Source organism: Enoplosus armatus, chromosome 16, assembly GCF_043641665.1.
Source record: "Enoplosus armatus isolate fEnoArm2 chromosome 16, fEnoArm2.hap1, whole genome shotgun sequence".
NCBI lineage: Eukaryota > Metazoa > Chordata > Actinopteri > Centrarchiformes > Enoplosidae > Enoplosus > Enoplosus armatus.
The window spans coordinates 9,037,488-9,058,789 of record NC_092195.1 but is presented as its reverse complement, the minus strand read 5'-3'; the positions used below and the strand labels follow the sequence as shown (position 1 = coordinate 9,058,789).

At 40.4% G+C, this 21,302-nt stretch overlaps 1 protein-coding gene across 2 annotated transcripts in view; it reads left to right on the top strand.

Annotated features, from left to right (window-relative positions):
• vps50 (VPS50 EARP/GARPII complex subunit) overlaps nucleotides 1-21,302 on the top strand; it is a 95,598-nt gene that overhangs the window by 48,497 nt on the left and 25,799 nt on the right. Inside the window, exons 14-23 of one of the 2 annotated variants that reach the window (XM_070921428.1) lie at nucleotides 5,330-5,421; nucleotides 5,600-5,694; nucleotides 7,065-7,163; nucleotides 9,132-9,222; nucleotides 10,444-10,629; nucleotides 12,883-13,001; nucleotides 14,365-14,471; nucleotides 15,621-15,742; nucleotides 19,543-19,620; nucleotides 20,089-20,169. In XM_070921428.1, coding sequence (XP_070777529.1) covers nucleotides 5,330-5,421; nucleotides 5,600-5,694; nucleotides 7,065-7,163; nucleotides 9,132-9,222; nucleotides 10,444-10,629; nucleotides 12,883-13,001; nucleotides 14,365-14,471; nucleotides 15,621-15,742; nucleotides 19,543-19,620; nucleotides 20,089-20,169 — 1,070 coding nt within the window. The remainder of the gene's footprint in view (nucleotides 1-5,329; nucleotides 5,422-5,599; nucleotides 5,695-7,064; nucleotides 7,164-9,131; nucleotides 9,223-10,443; nucleotides 10,630-12,882; nucleotides 13,002-14,364; nucleotides 14,472-15,620; nucleotides 15,743-19,542; nucleotides 19,621-20,088; nucleotides 20,170-21,302) is intronic. The other variant, XM_070921429.1, reaches the window with a different exon arrangement.

Sequence of the window (21,302 nt, the reverse complement as noted above, 5' to 3'; positions counted from 1 at the left end):
TCAGGGTGAGAATTGGCCTTCACACCTCATTAGTGTTCAGTAGTAACATGGTGTATAAACTAAACTGGGGGCCTGCGATGTGAAATAATATTTCTATGGTTTGCTGACCTCTCCCAGTACATATTGCAATTGACCCACTTCATACTTTTTTATTCATGCATACCTCCCTTCCCCTAAGTCAACATGACTACCAATCTAATCAATGTTTTCTCTCAATATTTTGAACCTGCTTATACAGTAGAGCATGTCTATTCATTTATTTGACTTATTTGCAAGTCCTTCAAGTGCATCTCCTTTTAAAGGACTTTCAGGTTGGAATTTACATACAACAGCACGGCCAAGCCTTTCATCACATTAAGGTGTGCATGTAAATGAAAAAAACAAAACAAAAACCTAATTTGTTATGCTCAAACTGCACCAAATCATCACTGAATAAATACATTGAAAATGTAAAGGGTATAAAATGTGATAGAATGTAATCCCTTGAAATTAAGTGGGATTTATTATCCATGTGGTGCAGTGCTACAGGCCAGTACCGTTTTTCTGTTTTCTGTTTTGTCTGCTTTATCATTTTGTTCATGTCAAATTCAGCTGTACTGCTTTATTCTTTAAATGTAGCATCCTTTAACTCTGCAACATCTGTGGGGAATATCTGATACTATTTTCAATTCCATTTAGTTATAAATTTGTATGAGGAAATCCTCACATTGCTAAACCTTTACATATTTATGCAACGTCATGCAGCACATGCTGTTTTTTTTTATTAGTAGTTAGTAGTTTCATAGTTTGAAACCAGTGGGGAGCTCAGGCCCCTGTAGGTGTTTGTCCTGTGAGTCACCAACAACTTACATTACCCACAAGGACAAGGTCAAACACTGGTTACTACCTACGGATTGGCAAAGGGTGGCTTTCCCTATCATTTACATTTTCCTCCCTCTCTGTAGTAACAGAGTCAGCAGTGACACAAACTGCACAACTGCACTGACAACAACCTCAGATTATGGGGAATTGATGGGCATATAGTTGGTGGAAAATTGGTGGAAAAGGGAGTACACATGGAGAATAATGGAATGCAAATGTTATGGATTCAGAAATCTCATGTAAAGCCTCAATATACACTGTACCCATGAAGTGTTTTCTTTAAGAGATGAACTAATTTGGAGCTGTCATTACAATGGCAGACATTTTGCAAGCTTAGTTGTCCCTATGAGTTTGTAGTTTTAATCAATTGAGCCCACCCAGATTCCATGCTCCGTTTCTCCATTGACTTACTCTTTCTGGCACACCCAATGCTCTCAGGTTTGTATCATCAGTTAATCAGTCACGGCTCTCTCACTGTTGTCAGGGCTCTCAGTTTTCACAACCTCCGTTTCACTTTGTCTTCTTCAAATGTTCTTACTCTCTCTTCCTCACGCCACCTCACTCCCACTGCTGCCCTTATGCTCATTAAATGAAACCCAGATATGCCAAGTTGCCATGTCACGATGTCTCCCAGGCCACTGTTTTCACCAGTTCTGTCCCTATTAATGACTCAAACTACAACCAGTGTTATTGGGGTCTCACGGACAGTGTTTGAAAAACACCAAATGCATCAAGAGCACACTCCCAGTGAAGGTAGGAGCCCGAGATGAGGAAGAACACCATATATTTCATATAAATCCAAACACCAAGAAATGGTATGAGGTGTATCACTCCATTTCTGACTGCGATGATTGCAATCAGCCGGTGGGAGGAGAAGATAAACGTCCATGACATAGCTGGGTGCAGAGGTATTCTTGCTCGCCAGAATTTAAATTTGATGTTATGAAAGTGGTATCTCTCTTGTCCACCAAATAATCTTTCTGGTCTGGTGCTCAAAACGGCCGTTATGCATTCTTGGCAACAGGAGAGGCCTTCCTTCTCCCTCGGGACAAGACACCAGGTTGACCAGGTCAAGTTAATATATGAATCTGGTTTGATGCACTCTCAAGATTATTAACAAAGGTGTCTTGAAGCAATCGAACTGTCAGACACCGAAACAGACATGTAAGCTTAAATTTAGCTTTTAAGATTGTTGATATGTTATAGTGACACAATGCAAAGTGCAAATTCAGTGAGCATTTTAGCAGTGTTCGTAGCAGATCATGAATATTGCTGTAGAAGGAAAATTACACTTTATTCTAGGAAACTTCTTAAATAAGTATTTGAAACAGATGATTTCATCTTGCAATAGACAGTTTTTTTTCTTTTCACTTGTTTTAATAAGATACATTGTTTGAACTTGAAATGATTGCAGTGGACAATCTGAGACATGAGCTTACCCATTAATGATGTGTAAGGGGAGCCTATTGTTCCAAGCTATTGCAGCAAATAAAACTTGACATGAATTCCTCTCGAGGATTTTTCCTTGTCTTCTGTGTATTGAGCCTTCTGTCAGAATCCATAGTCAGGCTGAGCAGATCCTCTCTGCTGCTAATTGTATGCTTCAGAGTATGATTAACACAGGTCCTGTGGGTAAAGCGCTGCTCTACATGCACGCTGATGGAAAAGAACAATAGAGTAGGAAAACCTTGTGACTATGTTGGGTAGGTCCTTCGTCCGCTTTGTTTCTCAGAGAGGTGATCAGCTACTACGGATGTTAATGATTAAGTGATTGATGAACCGTGGTATCAAAGTCGATGCAGCAGAACCAGAGATGTTGTCTTTTATTATTGCACACATTCTTGGTTGGAGCCTGTGATGTGACGTGTGAATGATTTGTTTATATGTCAAGAATACCATCCCAGGATTACCCTTTCATATATTTGTGTCACACCTGAACACCCACAGCTTTTTACAGCTAGACTCTTCATTTTTCAACACCTCATGTTGGTGAATGTATTTTTTTGTCTCTATCACCATAAAGGAATACCTTCACAGACGCAGAGGTTTCTGAGGAGCTTTGATTAATCCAGGTTTATTATTATTTTTACTGATCCCCACTTTATACAGACGTCTTAAGTCTTTTACCTGCGTTTTTTCACATTTACATAGTACTACTTGTATCTTTTGGTTTAGGTTTTTCGTGTCTTTAAACCTCTTGAGGTCCTCTTTTTAGTGTTTCTTTTTTCTTTAAGGTGCTCAATAAGTCCTCGCTCACAACTTCAAATCTCTCACAAAACCAAATCTTTGTTTGAAAGCTTTCATCCTGCTCTTTCTCTTGCTCTCTGTCATTATATTTATGTAATTAGATATACACAGTGTGTGGGTGTAATAAAATTTATGTTTGTACTTTTTTAATGGGTGTGTTTTGTGTTCTGGTGCCACTGATTCTCAGAACAACAAGGGGTATGTTTGATATGCAGTGTTGCTATTGAGTACCATTCTATTTTCTGGAAAATGTGACGTGTGTATAGTTTACTTGTTTTAAAAACAGGCAAAATGGTAAGAGATATTTATCCTCTTGCTCAGAAGACAAACGCCTCACACAGCAGGTTCAGTGTACAGTTCCTCTGTTTTGACTACAGCTTGGAGATGCCTGAGTCAAGCCGAGTTAAATTATGTGTTTGTATGTTTAAGACTTAAGGTCTTTCAACCATCCCACTGCTTCAGAAAAGGAAAAACACTGCCCATGATTTATGCCTGTCTCCCTTGTTTTCTCTGACTAATGCATCTCACCATCATCTGGTTTAATGGTTAATGAATGGCAGCGCGTGTGACACAACAAGATCCACACATATTCTGTTTTCTTTAGTGCTCTTAGACTGAAGACTGGAAATTCTTGCCTCTTGAATGTCTTTCTCATCTATAATCTGCTCCCCTGCCTGTGATTTGCGCACATGGAGATGGATTCACTCTGTTGATTCACCAAATTGTTTTGGTTGCTTGTAAATAGACATTCTTGTCCAATACTTGAAGAGAATGCCTTTTATCAGAAGTAACAAGAAACTCTAATAACAGATGCTGCAGCAGAATTGTAGCTTTTTTTTACTTTGACCTTTGTCTATGGGGCTATAACCAGAGTTACTTGTTTCTCTCCTGTTGGGAAGCTGCTGTGATTATGTATTACGACTCGTCATTTGGGGTATTGTATACTGTACTGTTGGTTATCAGGTTGCTGCAGTGGGCAGGAAGGCCTTTCTTTCCTACAGAGAGAGCCGGGATTGAGGCTCCCATGTCTACAAGCATCTTTCCCTTGAAGGTATCTTTGAGACGTTAAATCCCGAGGAGGGGAGTAGCCCTGCATCTGACCCAGGCAGCTGGCCTTACTGTAGAGTGGAGAAATCGAAATTTCCTTAACAGGATCAAAAAGAAATGTCACATCACACAAGAGTCCATGTGTTTATATTTTTATGGATTCAGTCATTTTTTTCCCTCTGAAATGTTGTATATCCTGAAGGAAAATGAACCAGATAAAAGTAAATTATCTTATATTCTGAATAGATATGAAGACTTAGATGATTATTATTATTATTATTATTATTATTATTATTCCCAATACCAAAAGACAGACAAACCACAAAAACAAACCCAAATATTAACAGTGGGGTAATCATGACCAAGATACGTCTCCATCTGTCTTCCCAATACATTAAAGGAATTCACTGTGGGATTGACAGCCACCTGCTTGTTGACTTGCAGGCTCACTGTTGATGGAGATCCGCTTCAAACTGAGCAAGCAGCTTTAGACTGATTGAAGCAATTTTCAGCCAAAGGAAAGTATTGCAGCCACTATGCACCACATGGTGTGAAATCTGATCGGTGAGAGGAAGAAAAAAACACAAAAGAGAGGATCGTGAGCTGTTGTTAGAGGAGGAAGCACATTCACCGGCAATATTGGTTTCATTTTCTGACTGCCTGACAGCGAACAGGACCTCAACACCTTATTTAAGTGTCGTCCAGTATTGTCCTGTGGTGTTCTGAGTTGCTGGCAGTCTTCTCTCTCTTGAGGGACTCTGTGACCTACGCTCCTGTCAGAGGCTGACTGACAACCACTTCGCTACAGAAAGTAGAAAGTCTTCTGCTAAAATTCAGGCTGGCTATATGGTCAAACTAACAACGAAGGACTTTTGACAATACTTCATCATATTTTACAATTATCAAAGGGATAGTTTTTCATTTGCTTCATCATCAACCATAAGAATAGCCTTTTTTTTCTTTATTTTTTTTTACTTTTGTATGAATTTGGATCCAGTCTGCTCATGCATCATTGTGCAGATGTCCATTGAAATGAGTAAATTAAATCCTTTGAGTCATGCTGAAATGACACAGTCAAACAGTAGATAAATAAAACGGATAAGGGGAAATATAATTTTATCAGTCTTGTTATTAGTTTTGAATCCGTCTGTCTGCTTTGCTTGAATACCCCTAGATGACACAGCGGCAGCGGAGTCGGATAAGTCGGTGGTGGACCGAAGCTATGTAAAGAAGAAGCTGGAGCATGGACTGACCCGGATCTGGCAGGTTGGAAAGAATAGTGTACTCTCTCTCTCGTGGTCTGAGCATGTCTCCTTCCTCCCTCTCCGCTCTCCTAGTTTTTCTTTTCACTTATTTTTCTCCCAGATTTCTGTTCAGCTCAGAGTTGCTCAATCACAAGTTCTCCTCCCACAACTCACCCCGTCCCTCTCACTTCTCTCTCCAGGATGTGCAGTTGAAAGTTAAGGCCTACATTCTTGGGACGGACATGTCAAACTTCAAATACGACGATTTCATAGTGGTACTGGATGTCATCAGCAGGTACGCCGTGGGGCCAGAGCAGCCAGCTCATCCTTGTTTCCACTAATTGGTCTTCATTATCTTGCTATCGCTGTCCCTTTCTCCTTCTTGTCTCTTTTTTTTCTTTCTCTTTTTCAGGTTGATCTACTTTCACATGCAGTCTCTCTTTTTTCCACCTCTTGTTTCTCACAATACTCATTTGCTCTGTCATTTACTCACTGACTCAAATTATGCAAATACACTCACATACAAACACACACTTTGTTTATATGCACATCAAACTGAAATTATAATGTCCAAACCCATTTAAACACCACACTTTGATTATATTAACTCTGATCATAATAATTTGATGCTCCAGTTTATTTTGCATTAATGGACACCAAATAGGAAGTGCACACACATTTCTTGAACTGTGGTCAAACTGTGTGCTGCTCAGCTTGTTGTTACAGTATGTGGTACTGTGTGTAGGCTGTACTCGGCTGGAACAAGTTTGTGGGTGGAAGGAGTCAGAATCTTTTGAGTTTAAAACAGACAAGGTTGTGAGTAGAATCCAGTATATTACTATATAGTAGACCACCTGAATAATGTGATGATCATATTAATCTGCCCTCTAAATGTGAGGTCTTATGGCCCAAATCACTGCCCAAAAGGGAGACATTTGCATTCAGTGTTGCTCTAATGAAGCCGCTGTGACAGTTACCTGTGCACATACTGTAAATGAAACAATCTTTTCATATAGTGAAACAGCTGTTTACCTACTCAGCTACCTGAAAGTGTGTCCGTTAAGACTGCTTACTGTAGATGCAGCATTGTGTGGTCCTTTTCCTGCTAACAGCACATTGTCTGTCCCTTGACTGGCAAGTTACCAGAGCAGGTCTGTTTACATCGTGTCTCTGTGCCCCTGCTGGCTCAGCTGTCAGTCAAACACACAGCGATCATCCTCCAGAGGCTTTGAGGCTAAAAGGCTGTCTCTAGATTTTCTTCTTTATTGAATTATAAAATAATGTGAACAATAAATTTAGAAAATCACATTTACATTTTTGACTGCAAAAAAGTACACCTTTTAAGGATTGTTTATGTAGAAGCACATATGATACAGTACAGTGACATTTATATATGTTTTGCAATAAAACCTAAAAATAACTACTTTATCACTTTATTCATATATGTGTAGAAATCTGGAGATCGATGTGCACTGCAAAATAAAGTCATTATCAAGCACAGCCGCCAAGAGGTGGCTTTAAAGGTTCAACCGGCAGCCATCAAAGAGTCCACTTGTTCACTACACGCTCCATTAGATACCTTATTTCTCCCCTTCCTCCTTCTCAATTCTGCCTTCATCGTTCTCTCTGTCATAACTTCCCTCATCCTTCATCCCTCTCTACCAGGTTGATGCAGGTTGGCGAGGAGTTCTGCGGCAGTAAGTCAGAGGTCCTGCAGGAGTCCATCAAACGCCAGAGTATCAACTACTTTAAAAATTATCACAGGTAAGACGTTCCCATTGCTTCTGGATCATTACCTGGGTCATCTGGTAATTAGATGTAATTTCTGTTATTTAAAAGGGCTGATGGGATTGATTGTGTGTGAACAATTAGACATAGTGCATTGATCTGACATGTGCAGTCCATCAATATCATTGAAAGAAAATTGTTTAGACGAAGGCAGATGAAACTGATTTGTGGACAGGGGGTTTTCACTGCTTGACAGAAACTTTGACACACAGTCAGAGCCACTGGCTGCCTTGATCATGCTCTATTCCCAGTGTAACCCTTTTCAAAAGTCGACGTGTAATTACACTGTGACACTCACTGAGCTGGAAGCGCATTCACATCTTGATTACATAACCCCCTGCCAACTGCATGAATATGTATGCTTTCACACAGACAGCCCCACATCATCAGAGGTTATTTGCATAGATCAGTGTTGTGATTACCTGTCAAGAGTCATTGATAAGATTCTTAAGTATCAGAATGCTATATATAAGCTTCAATCCTGTGATACAAAATGGCAAAGGAGGGAGACACAGAGGTGTGATGGGGTGCATCTTAAGGTTAAAGGTGATGAGATGGAGGTGAGGCGGGGTGAAATTGTACTGAAAAAGAGAATATGAGTTGAGAGAGAGAGAGAGAGAGAAGAAGAAGAAGAAGAAGAAGAAGAAGAAGAAGAAGAAGAAGAAGAAGAAGAAGAAGAAGAAGAAGAAGAAGAAGAAGAAGAAGAAGAAGAAGAAGAAGAAGAAGAAGAAGAAGAAGAAGAAGAAGAAGAAGAAGAAGAAGAAGAAGAAGAAGAAGAAGAAGAAGAAGAAGAAGAAGAAGAAGAAGAAGAAGAAGAAGAAGAAGAAGAAGAAGAAGAAGAAGAAGAAGAAGAAGAAGAAGAAGAAGAAGAAGAAGAAGAAGAAGAAGAAGAAGAAGAAGAAGAAGAAGAAGAAGAAGAAGAAGAAGAAGAAGAAGAAGAAGAAGAAGAAGAAGAAGAAGAAGAAGAAGAAGAAGAAGAAGAAGAAGAAGAAGAAGAAGAAGAAGAAGAAGAAGAAGAAGAAGGACACCATTAATGAATGCACCCCCACCACATACTCACACATCCACACTGTTTGGCAGGAGGCTTCCAGGGTGCATCATCTTTACTATTAGCTTTGATTCATTTTCCACCCGGGTGTCATTCCCAAAGAGATAACCCATCAGTGAACTTTGACTGGCTGATGACTGTATTTGTCTGGCAGCTGCCTCCAGTAACGCTCTCAGTCGGGGGTGGGGTGTGTGTGTGTGTGTGTGTGGGGGGGGGGGTGTGTTGTTGGCCTGCGGGTGCAAAGGACAGAATGACTTTGTCAGGCTTCTGACATGATAAATATCTAAGAGCTGCGCTGTTGGTCATTTCTGATTTTATGTTCCCAACTCATTTTCTCTGAGTGAAATGTTTTCAAAGTTTTAATGTCCTTTTAATTCTCAATGCACTACATTTGAGAAGTATAACTGTATGGAAATGCAAAATGACCAGTTTAAATACAGATCACTGAGCATAGTGTACAATGTTGAAGTTGTTGCAGTTGATGTCCCTTCTTTATTTCTGTACCCCAAGGCTTCCCTGTCTCTCGCCACTGTTTCATGTTCTTTCACTCATCATACTTCAAACACCTTTAAGACAAGTAACAAGGGGTACTGCAGTGTCAACACTGCTCGGACATTTCACACAGAAAGACCTGATATTGACCCAGCGGGTGAACACCATGGTGGCTGTCTTGAGCTGTGAACATGTTACACACACCCACTCACACCTCTTCCTTTTCACTGCGCATCAGTGATCTTTGCAGGCCTTTTTTTTTATGTCAGCACTGGACTAATCTGGACTCTATACAAAGTGGGGTCAGTAATGGACAGATGTTGACTTCCTCTTTTTAACTTTTCTTGTCTTTTTTTTTTTACTCCATCCCTGTTCCTTTTTTTTCTCTCTTCTCAACCCCTCAGGGCACGACTGGAAGAGCTGAGGATGTTTCTGGAAAATGAGACGTGGGAACTGTGTCCAGTCAAGTCTAACTTTAACATCGCCCAGCTCCATGTGAGTAAGAATCACATCACTGAGGCGAGAAAGTGAAGCATGGCAGCGTTCATTTATTCTACACTGCCAGTCATCGCACACCCCCAGCGTAGTGAAATTTGCATAAGGATATCAAACACAGGGGATCCTGCTCAATGATTTCTGTGTGTGTGTGAGCAAGTGTGTCAGCCTGTGTATCATACATAGGAGGAGTGAAGTTCACTGCACATCATATGCAGATGAAGAAAAAAGGCTGTTGTCCTTTATGGTGTGTATGTTAGATGATTTTATTTCACATTCATGAGTAACAGTTAAAAATAAAATCTTGAATATCAGAGCCTAAAGTAGATCATGTACAACCATGTATTGTCGGTATCCCTTCGATATATATATACTATAACCTACTCAAAGCAAAGATCATTGTGCTTGCAACATGTTCAGCTCACTTCACTTAGAAGCAGAAATGATAAATGGAAAGAAAGAGATGTCAGAAAGATAAATGGAGTTCATTCAAAGTTTGATTTTTTCATTTTCATACATCTTGTTTTTCGCTTCATGTCTGTCTTGCTTGGGCAATGTATATTAAAGCCTAGCTGACATTAAAAATATTAAAGCTTAAAACAGTTACAGGTAAGACAATGCTTTTTAACCCTGTAACCCCACTGGGCACTGACATTGTGTAGAATTTAACAGACTGTTAGTGCTATGAAAAGTAACATAACTATGAACATGAAATATATGTATTTTTAGATCAGACTCTCATCTTTTTAGTCACTGTGGTCATTTTCAAAACAAACGGTTTGTGGTTCAGAATAACCCAGAGACCATGTACAATATAGGAGGAAAAATGCACAGGAAGGTTTGATGCATAACACCATGGACAGCCTAAGGAGAGCCCATTGTTGAAGGTCAAGGACTTGAAGGAGAACAAACGAAAAAAATGATGCAGTTTGATTGTGTTTCTGTAATTGGGCCAAGTTATTTCCAGGAGAACACGCACCTGTTGGGTTGCGTCATTCATGGATGTCCACACTATATTTTCTATTTTCTACCACTGTTTTCTACCTAATCATGATTGCTGTATATTGTTGACTTTTTTGTAAGATAGTATGATTGATAACACAGTTCTGAAAAAGTCTCTAAACCTCAGTTTCTTTTCCTGTGTGCCTCATCTGCTAACTTTACCAAACATGAACCTACATCCGTCTCTTGTGTGTTTTCGTCCCGTCCTCTCCAATCCAGGAGTTTAAGTTCATGGGCCAGTGTCGTTCTCCGTCCGTTTCCCCGAGCAGACAGGCTGTGTCCTCGACCAGCCCGGCTCAGGAGGAGCAGTCTCTGTTCCAGCAGTACCTTCAGGAGGGAAACCCCTTTGAGATGCATGCTGAGCACAAAGAGGAGGAGACAGAGGATGTGCTGGCATCTAACGGGGTAAGTGCCAAGGAAAGGCTTCCAATTGGGGCCTGCTTAATGATTTGGAATTAATTGTATTAGTGTGACATATGTGTTGACCAGTCAGTCAAAAGGCTGCAAAGGCAATTTATAGTTATACTGTACATGAAAGACAGTGATAGTTTTGCTCATTTGCTGTTGTCCATCATATACATTGTATTGTCTTTCCTTATGTGGACCGTGTACAGATCACATCGGCTAATTCAGTCAAGTTGTTAATTCTTTCCACCAGTCAGGTGCTCCCACTTACACAAGTATGTCTAATTAACAAGGCTACCTGTTGAGGTGTGTCACTAAACAAGTTAATAAAGAGACAAGTTGACTCATTGGCACATAATCACTGTGGTTCATTAAGTGGTTTACAGCAGCCCTCAAACTGTAATCACCAGGGCTGTAACAAGCTTTTATTAACGGTGTAAGGCCAGATCAGAACCTGCCATGATTATTATAACACTTTGACGCGTTGTCTAACATGTAATATAAGCTGTTAAATAGCAAATTCAACCTACGGGATCCAGCGACAAGGCAAATAATAAACTTAAGAGTAGAGCTGTATGTAATAATGTAGCATCTTTGTCATGTAGTCATTTTTCTATGAATTTTTGGTGCCATCATCCATCAGGATTCAATCATTTTCCTCAGCAAACACTACTTTCCTAGTATGCTATTTTAGTGTAGTATCAAGCCTTCCAATATTGGAAACCTTTTTATTTCTTAGAAACACATTTTCTACTCTGAATTTTGTGTCAATTATGAATAGGCAGCACTTCACCTTTACTGCTAAGTATGGTGCCGTTCAGTTTCACTGGCAGTCTGTGTTGTCCAGTGAAATTACTTGGCCTGCCAGTTGAATGCCATAGATAATTGACAGAGAAGAGAAATCGTCATTCTTTTTCTTTGTGAGCCTGTTTGACTGCACATCTATCAGTATGCTTTGTTCAGCTGCGCCCAGAAGACAAGCCTAGCTTGATTTGTGGAAGAGTTTAAGCCTCCTGTCTTGTCTAATAACTGAAAGCAAGCGCTCCTGTTTGCCTGACAAATCTGAATCTGAAAACACAATAGATAACAGTTATATTAAACAACAGCCAAACACTGTCTTCTATTGTGCGGTTAAGAAGGAACAGGAGAATCAATAGATATCCTACAGTATGTGTGTTAGCAAGGTACTGCTAGCGGCTACGCTAGTCTGAAGTCAGGGCCCAGTTCTTCCTTGAGGAAAGTTTCAAGTCTGAGTTATCACACACACAAGCACTGCCTCGGTGGTACTGCAACAATCCTCGTGGCAGAGTAGAAATTGCTTCGGTAGCATTGCTGCTGTAGGGCAGAGGTGCTGCTAGCTGGACGGGTTAGCTACTTAGCAGCAGCAGCCTGAGCCTCTGCATTTCTTTAACTTTAGTGGATTTTTCTGTGCATAAATACTGAAGTGTACTGTAGTGATACCAAAAGATGAAGAGAAGAAAACAAACCTCACATCTGTGAAGGCTTCTATGAGGTTCAACCAGATATCTATAGCATTGAAACAGTGATCCAGAGAATATTGCCTAGTACTGTGGATGTTAGACACATGTGCTCCTCCTATGACTACAATCCAGTGTCAGTTAGTTGTTCCTTCAAGGCTTATTTGTGGAACGAAACAGTATTTCTCTTCAAGAATGGAGAGAGGAGATTACACAGATGCCCTTATATATTGATATATTTTCCTTTCAGGCTCAACATCAAAAACAATTTTGCACTATCTAACATATTAGGCTTACATAGGCCCAAGCTTGACTTGCTCCTGAGCTCGTAATCCTTTCTATATGGCTGTTGTGTTGCCTGAGCTTGCAGTTAAGGACAAAGAAAATATTGTCTTCTTTTAGGAGGGCTTTAACTGAACTCTTCACTGGGAGGCGAACATACCCATTAGGGCTAAAAGATGGGGTCATTACACTTCCTTTTCAATTAATGTTTTGGATAATTTAATCACAGCCCTTTAACACAATTTGGTTTTACACCTTTTTCTCCTTTTTTAATGTTATTTTAAAGCCTTCATGGACCTTAAGTGAAGTGTGTTATCTGATCAACAGCAGTGACACGATTTCCCCATGGCATCAATTTTTTTTCACACTTGCACAGCAAAGTTTCACCACATGTTGTAACAGTGTTTTTATCTCTTTTACTCACTTCCTTTACACTGTATCTCTTCTCTGCACTGGCCCTTCATTTTCTACGACTTCCATCTGTTCTGTCAAGTACGAGTCAGATGAACTGGAGAAGAGTGTGTATCAAGATTACGACAGCGACAGTGACGTCCCCGAGGAGCTCAAGCAGGACTACGTTGACGAGCAGACGGGTGATGCCCCCCTCAAGAGGTCAGTTCCAAGTCAAATTGTTTTACCATGCTATTCCGAAGACACACAGCTCAGGGTATGACGTGAAGTTACGTGGTTTATCCAGGTGTCCATCATTTCTACCCCTAGGTATTTCAAAATGTATGAAAGTAAGTGAACAAGAAAAATAAGTAAATGTTAATCACAGACACAAAATACAATATGTCATTGTGTCTTTTTTTCTAAAAGGATGTGAAGTCATGCATTACGCCTCTTTTCATACATTTATTGATGACAATTTTAGCTCACCTCTGCCTAACCCTGCAAAGTAGGCAGAAAGCTTGTATAAAGCTTTTTGTCTACCCATGAAAAATTCTCTTTCTTCCCACCTCCGCCTACATGATTAGTGACTATTGAAAGATTAGTCGCTGTTTAATAAAGACGCAGGCGATCACGTGCTCCTCTGCACCTTGTGTAAAATGATTCATTTTCATTTGAAAGAGAATTTAGTATTTTGTTTATTTTATTATCAGGGAGGTCATATAATTAATGCACACTAATCTTAGCATGCCATAGCTGTAATTATTTATGTCTTCCTCTCAAATAGATGTAAATTTGGATGATTTTGATTCCACATGATGGAGTTTTGAATTTTATAACCTTCTTTTTTCGCTTTATAATGTTATTGTCAGTAAACCAACTGTATGTGTACGAGGTGGACTAAATTATTAAGAACCTAGGATTGTGTGCGTACGTGTGTGCATATCTGAGAGCTGACATTAAGTTTTACACCGGATTTGCACGGGAAACAATACATACAATACTATTACTTATTCAGTAGCTCCTCATCACAGAAGCCTTGTTATAATGACCATTTCCTGTCATGTAATGTGCAATGACTTATTAATGGTACCGTGATGTTTGTGCTCAGTGTTGAGTCTCATTATTTCACAGGTCTGACGTGCCTGATATTTCTGCTTTAACTCTCACCACATTCGATTTCCTGCTCTCCATGTACATTAACCTGACATTAGTCTATAGTCACTAAAATGCTAATTTTCCATTCTTATCGGGGGAATCATTAATAGTTAATTATTGAATGGGTCGCATGGTCACATCCAGAAATTAGAAGGCCCATGTAATGATAGCAGGCTAATATGGCTCAATGATCAGTGTCAGGGGTCTGGTGCTCCAGGATCACCAGTTCAGAGACTTCACCACTGGGGTCCCGCTGTGTCTCCTGCGTTGTGTAAAGGGTTCTGATTGATCAATTACAAGACTCTGACCCCCACTGAGGTTTTGAACCTGGCCAATCTTTGCTGAGGATTAGTGATGTTAACATACATTACTGAGTCTCTCCTTTTCTCATGACTCTACCCTACTTTCTCTCTCACCTCCACCTCAGTGTGTCCCGAGAGACCATAAGAAGCAAGAAAAAGTCCGACTACAACCTTAATAAAACCAATGCACCGATCCTTACCAACACCACCCTCAACGTCATCCGGCTTGTCGGTCAGTCCTGCACACACACACACACACATACACACTCTTGACACATTCACTTGAGAGCAGCCAGACACAGCCACAGTGAGTGTCCTCTTTGGCACGATTTCCATTTATTCACAGATGAAGCCAGCTGCTTATTGCGATGGGCACGCTCGGGTCTCCTCTGCTACCTGTGTGACTTAGCTGCACTCATAATGGTTAGCCTTCGCCCTGGGCTCTGACCTTTTGTTTCCAAAGAGGTGCTTACGCATCTTTGTGACGTGGCTTTGAAGACTTTGGGCCCTTCCTGGGCAAAGCGTGCCCTTTGGTGATGTGACCCTCATGATGTGGTTTTCATGTGTGAAAAGGAATTAGACAAAGCGGTTATCTTTCCTGTGTGGTTGTATGGTGGAATAAATGTCCTGCTATAAGAATTAATTTAACAACTCAGGCTGATACAGATCTGCTGCTACCTCATTTAAAGTATTTGTCCCTTTTCTGTTCAGACTTCAAAATTTTCTTGCATATACAGTACAAAACAGAATAATTGTCTTTTTTCTTTTGTCTTGATTTAGAGTTGTGTGGCAAAACTTAAGGTGGCAAACTGAATGAAAAGCCAAAGTTTGATTCCAAGCAATCACTTCTAATTCAATCTCTGCAGCTCTTTGATGGAGTGAGATTGTTCCCTCAGTTCTTGGTGCAGAATTCAAGAGAAAGGGCGTGAAAAATGAGAGTGTGAGAGAAATAGTGCTGTCTCAGTGGCAACCCCCCACCCCCCATTCATCAGTTCTGAGTCAGTGGTAACCTTGTTACACCCCTGTACCTCTGTACTTATTGCTTTTATTACCTTCCTGCTAAATGAAATCATGGCCTTCAAGTGTATGCAAATGTAATGTGCTCCCTAATAGTTTTTCCCTAAAGGAAGTGGTTCCACCATGATTAACTTACTGTAGTTTAACTCTTTTCATTTCCTACAAGATTTACTTAAGAACGGAACAATTTCATTCCTTGTAAACTGATACAGAGTTAAAAAAACACACAAATGATACTAATATTATATTATATTACATTATATTAATATGTGTGTCCACCGTGTCACACCCTGATATACAACCAGGAACACATGAAGCATGATGTCCAACAAACCCACACTTATTTGCTGTCCTCTCCTCACAGGGAAGTATATGCAGATGATGAACATTCTGAAGCCGATTGCCTTCGATGTCATCCACTGTGTGTCACAGCTCTTCGACTACTACCTGTACGCTGTATACACCTTCTTTGGACGCAATGACATGGTAGAGTATTTTTGAATCACTACTGTTTGATTACACACTGTAAACTGCAGCACAGGGTGTGGGGAAAAGGTTGTCAAATGTTGTCACTTCTAGTTGGCAGGGCAATCATGATTATTAGACTGCAGTTACTCTTTAAAGACAGATTTGCAGCAAAACCTTGTGACTAAATCTATTTTTGGTATTTCTGTTGCGACTGTTCTAATATCAACTGTGTCAGTTTGTGTCTTCATTGTCTCCATACTGTAAAATAGAATTTATAATCTTGAATTCAACACATACCGACTGCTTCATATAGTGTTGTGTTATACACTGGCACACGCATCGTATAGACAGAACAGGTTGTCAAACTATTGTAGCGATCTGGGGAATAGATGTGTTGAAATCACTGCTTATCTGGAGAGTTGACGCGCATTGACGCTGGGAAATAGAACAGTGGCGTATCCTGATGCGTCTACGGGTGTCAAGATGCTGCCGGTGTGTGAAACAGTTGGAGTGCTTTGGTGGCCTAGAGGTTGAAGGTGCCAACAATGAACTGTAACATCTCTGATTTGAGTCCGGCATGTCGTTTCCCGTCTCTCTCTCCCCTCATTTCCTGTCATCTCTCTGCTGTCGTTTTTTTTAATTAATTTATTTATTTTTATAAAAATATATCCCTTACAGCACTACTAAAAATAAAGATGTGAGCTTGTGAGTTAGCTAGCTAGTTAGTTAGGAGTTTTATTTTTTTCCATTGCAATACCTGCAGTTACTATAATAATAGTAATAATATTCCTTCTGCTGCATCAGTGGGATGGTGCTTCAAGAAAATTATTTCTGAAGATGGCTTTTTTATGTTCATTAGATGATATACACTGAGGTGGGAAATAACCACTGCTTCCATCTTTTCTCATTGCTGTCTGTCTCAGTAAAAATTTCAGTTGAACGATAGGTTACAGTCTGCGAGTCCCCCCATCTAACAACTATCATGTCATTTATACTGAGCCTCACAAAGAAAGAAAACAGCATTTGTGTCAGTATCGCCCTCAGGGAAGTAGTAATGATGGCAGCAAAATGACTTCTGTCCCATCGAGGTGGAAGAGATAAGGAGGATGAGCACTCTGCGGGGGCCACTCCGATACAGATTATTGCTGTGTTTGTGTGCGTATAATGGGGAGATGATGGAAGGTGACACACTGGTTGTGAATTGACAACTTGTCAAGCAGTCACTTTTTTCATGGTCTCTATCTGACTACTCTGGGTCCATGTACAGTACGTGAGTGTGTTTCTATCACATTCTCTCTGTCGCCTTTCTCTGTATCACCGTCTACCTCGTCTTAAACTCTCTTTTCCTTCTTTACACATATACCGTATGTCACGCGACTTGTAGCTTCCTCTTTAATGCCTGCTTACGATCCGGCCCGCACACCTTGCGTGCTGGTATTGGCTGGGGGGTACACTCCCACCGCCCAAAGGTCGACGCCCAGAAACCCGAACACAGCAAAATAAGAAAATACAGGCAGAGTGCAGGGTCTCTGCAGATGCAGACACCGCCACACACTTCTAGTGGGTGATGATTGAGAGGGATTATTTTTGTATGAGTCTATACATTGCTTTTTGGGAAAATCCCACTCATTCTGCCTTTAATCTTACATGTTCTGCTCCTTTCATCTTTCATTGCTTATACTTTTTTCCTCTCATTACTCCCATGCCACTCATACCTGTCTGTCTTCATCCCTCTTAAACTCTCACTGTCTCTTTTTTTACACTGCACCTCTAGTCCTCATTAAGAGTAATTTCATGAACCCACACATATCATGAATAGTCTCACTCAAAGAGGCACCTACAGTAAAATGTTAATGTCCCTATGAATCTTTAAAAAGCTTATGGAAATTGCTTTGCATATATGCTGGTATTTTGACCTAGGCTCTGCTCTCTTTACACCACTGGAATCAAGATGGAGCTGCTTGCATTCAGCATTTGAAGAGTAATGAGTGTGGGTGACATTAATATTCAAAAGGGTAAATACCCCATTATCTGTGTATATTGGCCCTGTCAAGTCAAGCTGCACTATTGACTCTGTCACAGATATGCTAAAGATGCATTATGTGCTCACAGATTCTCCATCGCCATTAATAACTGGGCTTTCTGCTGCTGGGACTGAGAGGCAGAACAGTTTTTTGGGAAAGTGATGAATGTTTGAAAATTATGGAAAGCTGTGCCCTGTGGGTTTAACCTGGATATTTCACTCAAGTGTCGGTCTTTAAGAGACAGAAGGAGGATATAGTGAGAAAGACAGTAAGACTTGAAAGATGGAGGGAAGATAAAGATGGAAAACTATGTACTGTGTCACTCTGTTTGCAATACGATGGCAGAAAGGAGTGAGGAGAGAGGCTGGCTCTCAAAACAATGATGTAGGAAAGAGCTGCAGGGAGAGAGAGAGCAGATCAGGAGAGTGTGAGACACTTGAATAGATGGCTTCTCTAAAAAACAAGCAATAATGCAAGAAATAGTTATTTTTCATTCTCGACTCCTGACTCCCACAGACAGTTCGTCATGGATGTTGCAAGCATATGTGCAAGTCAAAGTGTTTATACCATTTACGTCACCTGTGATGTAGAATAAAATAAAATAACCCCCCATTGCTTTCTATCTTCTGTCAGATAATTCAGCCTGGCTCAGGTGAATTAAGACTATAATATAAAATACTGGTTCTTCACTGGTAGCTTATTTTTGGAGTCACAGTTTTTTCCTTTAATGCAAGGCTATTTAACTCCTTGATGATGAGGGTCAGGGGTCAGGGGTGCTCTAGCAATTTAGTGTTTCACTAAAGTTGGAGGACTCAAAATGCTCCAAAAACACTTGATCCTACATTTCCCATAATGCAACTCAATAGCATCATTCGTTATCCTGATGACATCTTTATGGTTATTTTTTCAAACCTTGGAAAGCTCGCTCCAGAGACACAGAAGACATTATACAACTGTGTAGTAAACTGAACTGTGTGCAACACCAGTGGGATTCCCCTTTTAATGTGTTAATTTGTCAACCATACTGTCTTACCATTGTACCATGTGCACATCTGTACACCTGTGTCACCTGTATTGTGTTAGATTACAGCAGCTATTGTATTGTTTTCACTTCTTTTTTTAAACTGTTGTCAATTTGAATGCTGATTTTGAATGCCCCACACTGCATGAGATGCAGTGAGATGAGTGAGCCCCTATTTTTATCACAGGTTTCAAGAGCTAATTTGGATGTTATAATAAAAATAGTCAATCCAACTTGAAAGCTTTAAAACATGCTTGAAGTAGACTGTCAAGAAGCTTTGAACTCTTCGCTCTTTGCTTTTCGAGTCCCTAAGACACAGAGAATAAGGACAAACACACCAGTGACACCTAATTCTCAAACATCAGCAAGCTTTGCATCACCTCTGAGAGATGTAAAAGGGACACTGTTGTACTGGAAGTATGTTTCAGTTTCAGAACAAGTGCCAGTTAATGTAAAAGGAGGAAGCTACCATGTATACTGGTAATGAGTTTTAACGACAGTTGGATATTTCCGTACCTTGCCTGGCAGTTTCTGATTAGTTAAAACAGTGTTTTGTTGTGGCTCTTACATTGAAGGCCATTTAAATGTGAGGCAAGAATAGTGTAGACGTGTAGAAACTTAATTCCACCCATTACCTCTACTAATCAGATTTTGTTTGTTTGTTTGTTTATACTTTTTTCAGTTCTGTAATTCTTCCTCCACAGTGTTATTTTGTTTAAATTTGAGATTTTGCTTCTTGTTTTTCCTTTCTGCTGTCCGTTCGTCATCCATAGCCTGTCCCAAGCCCGTCTTTGCCAACTCACGGTGGCAGAGAGGCAGGCACCGCCAGGGTGGTGGGCCCTGCTTGCTTGGTAAGAGTAGATCTCAGCAAGTATCATGACTAATACACAAGGTTGTCCCCGCCTTGTGAGTCCAAAATATTAGTCAACACTTGTGTGGTGTGGTTTGCTTTCTCAAGTGACATCCGGCACATCTGAAAGTGATTTCAGAAGCATTTAGATGTTGAGTTTGCTGTGCTTTCCCCCTCTCCCCCCTCCTCATTCACCTCTCGTCTGTCACCTCCTGTAGCCAGTGTGATTGTCTGACTTGGATGTCTGTTCCTCCCAGTCACTCCTCCCTCTTTTGGAGTCGACTTGAAGCAGAAAGTAAAGATTTCTCTCGTCTCCGGCTACGTGAGACGAGAGCAGATGTTGCTTTGTGTGTGTGTGTGTGCGTGCGTGCGTGCTTTCACACGCTGCTGAAGTGTGTGTTCTTTTAGAGAAAGATGTTTGTGCATGGTGCAGACACTAACTGTGTGTGTGTGTGTGTATATTCTACAGTATGAGTCATCGGGTCTGGGCCTTATCAGCAGCAGACTGAGAACCACACTGAACAGGATCCAAGAGAGCCTCATTGACATGGTAAGACTATAACTGTTTCTCTCTTCCTCTTCTCACTTTCTCTTTCTTTCTCTTTTACCATTGCTTATTACCTCATTGTCTGGCTCATTTTCTGACACAAACATGCTCTCTCCACTCTGCTTCCCCCTCTCCTCTCGCCTCTTTATGCCTGTATTTTTTGCCCATCCACTCTATCCATCCCAACCATATGTGTGGTCTCATTGCTGAGAGTGACCGCAGCCCATGTAGCCACAAAATGCATTATGGGTCGCCATTATCTGGCCAGTGGTCACTCACACGTACCCACACCTCCCTCTGTTTAAGTGGCCACACTAGGGTGGATGTGTGTGTTATTCCATTAGGGCTCTCAATCACTCCTCCCTTCTGTACTACATAGTGACAATTAGCCTGGTGCAGTCCACACTCTCTACACTTTTGTCTGGTTGTGTGTCTGTCTACAGTCCGTCTCCTCTGTTACATGATGATACAAGTGTCATCTCTCATTTCTGCCGTTCATTTGTCTCCATATAAGCCTTATGTGGCCTGTGTTCAAAGAAGCCATACTTGGACTTTAATCTGGCCCCAATCTGCAATGCCACGGAAGTTTTGCTCCCCTGGAGGCGAATATGAAATTCTGTTGATGTTCTGTTTTTTTCTTTCTTTGTTTTTAGTGAGGAAAAAACAATGAGTTGTGTCCCTTGAGTCTAATTATAGTAGAAGTGTGAGTGAATGGCTCACTGAACTCATATTTTAGTCATTCTGTCTCGAATTCAAATGTGGATATTAAGGCTCAACTTTTATTGATTTAAAACTGTTATTTACAAATGTCTGTTATGTACATTATTATACAGAAGTGTCCAGTTCTGAAGCTCTAGAAACCAGACAGCCTTAGCGCAGCTATTATTTCATACAAATCTAAAGCCCAGAGCTGTGTATTGTAAAATAAAGAGGCCAATATTGCTTATGCATAGTTAAATTAGATTTGTATCATATGCCACAAAATGCGACTCACAGAACTCCGTCAGCTGTGAAAATGAAAAAGAAAATGTATTCTTTTCCCATGATGAGATCTAGAATAATGTTATTTCATTTTTCATTTGCTGAGAACCTGTGGGGCTTTCTGTCTGTCTCGAATATCCTTTTCTAATTTCATC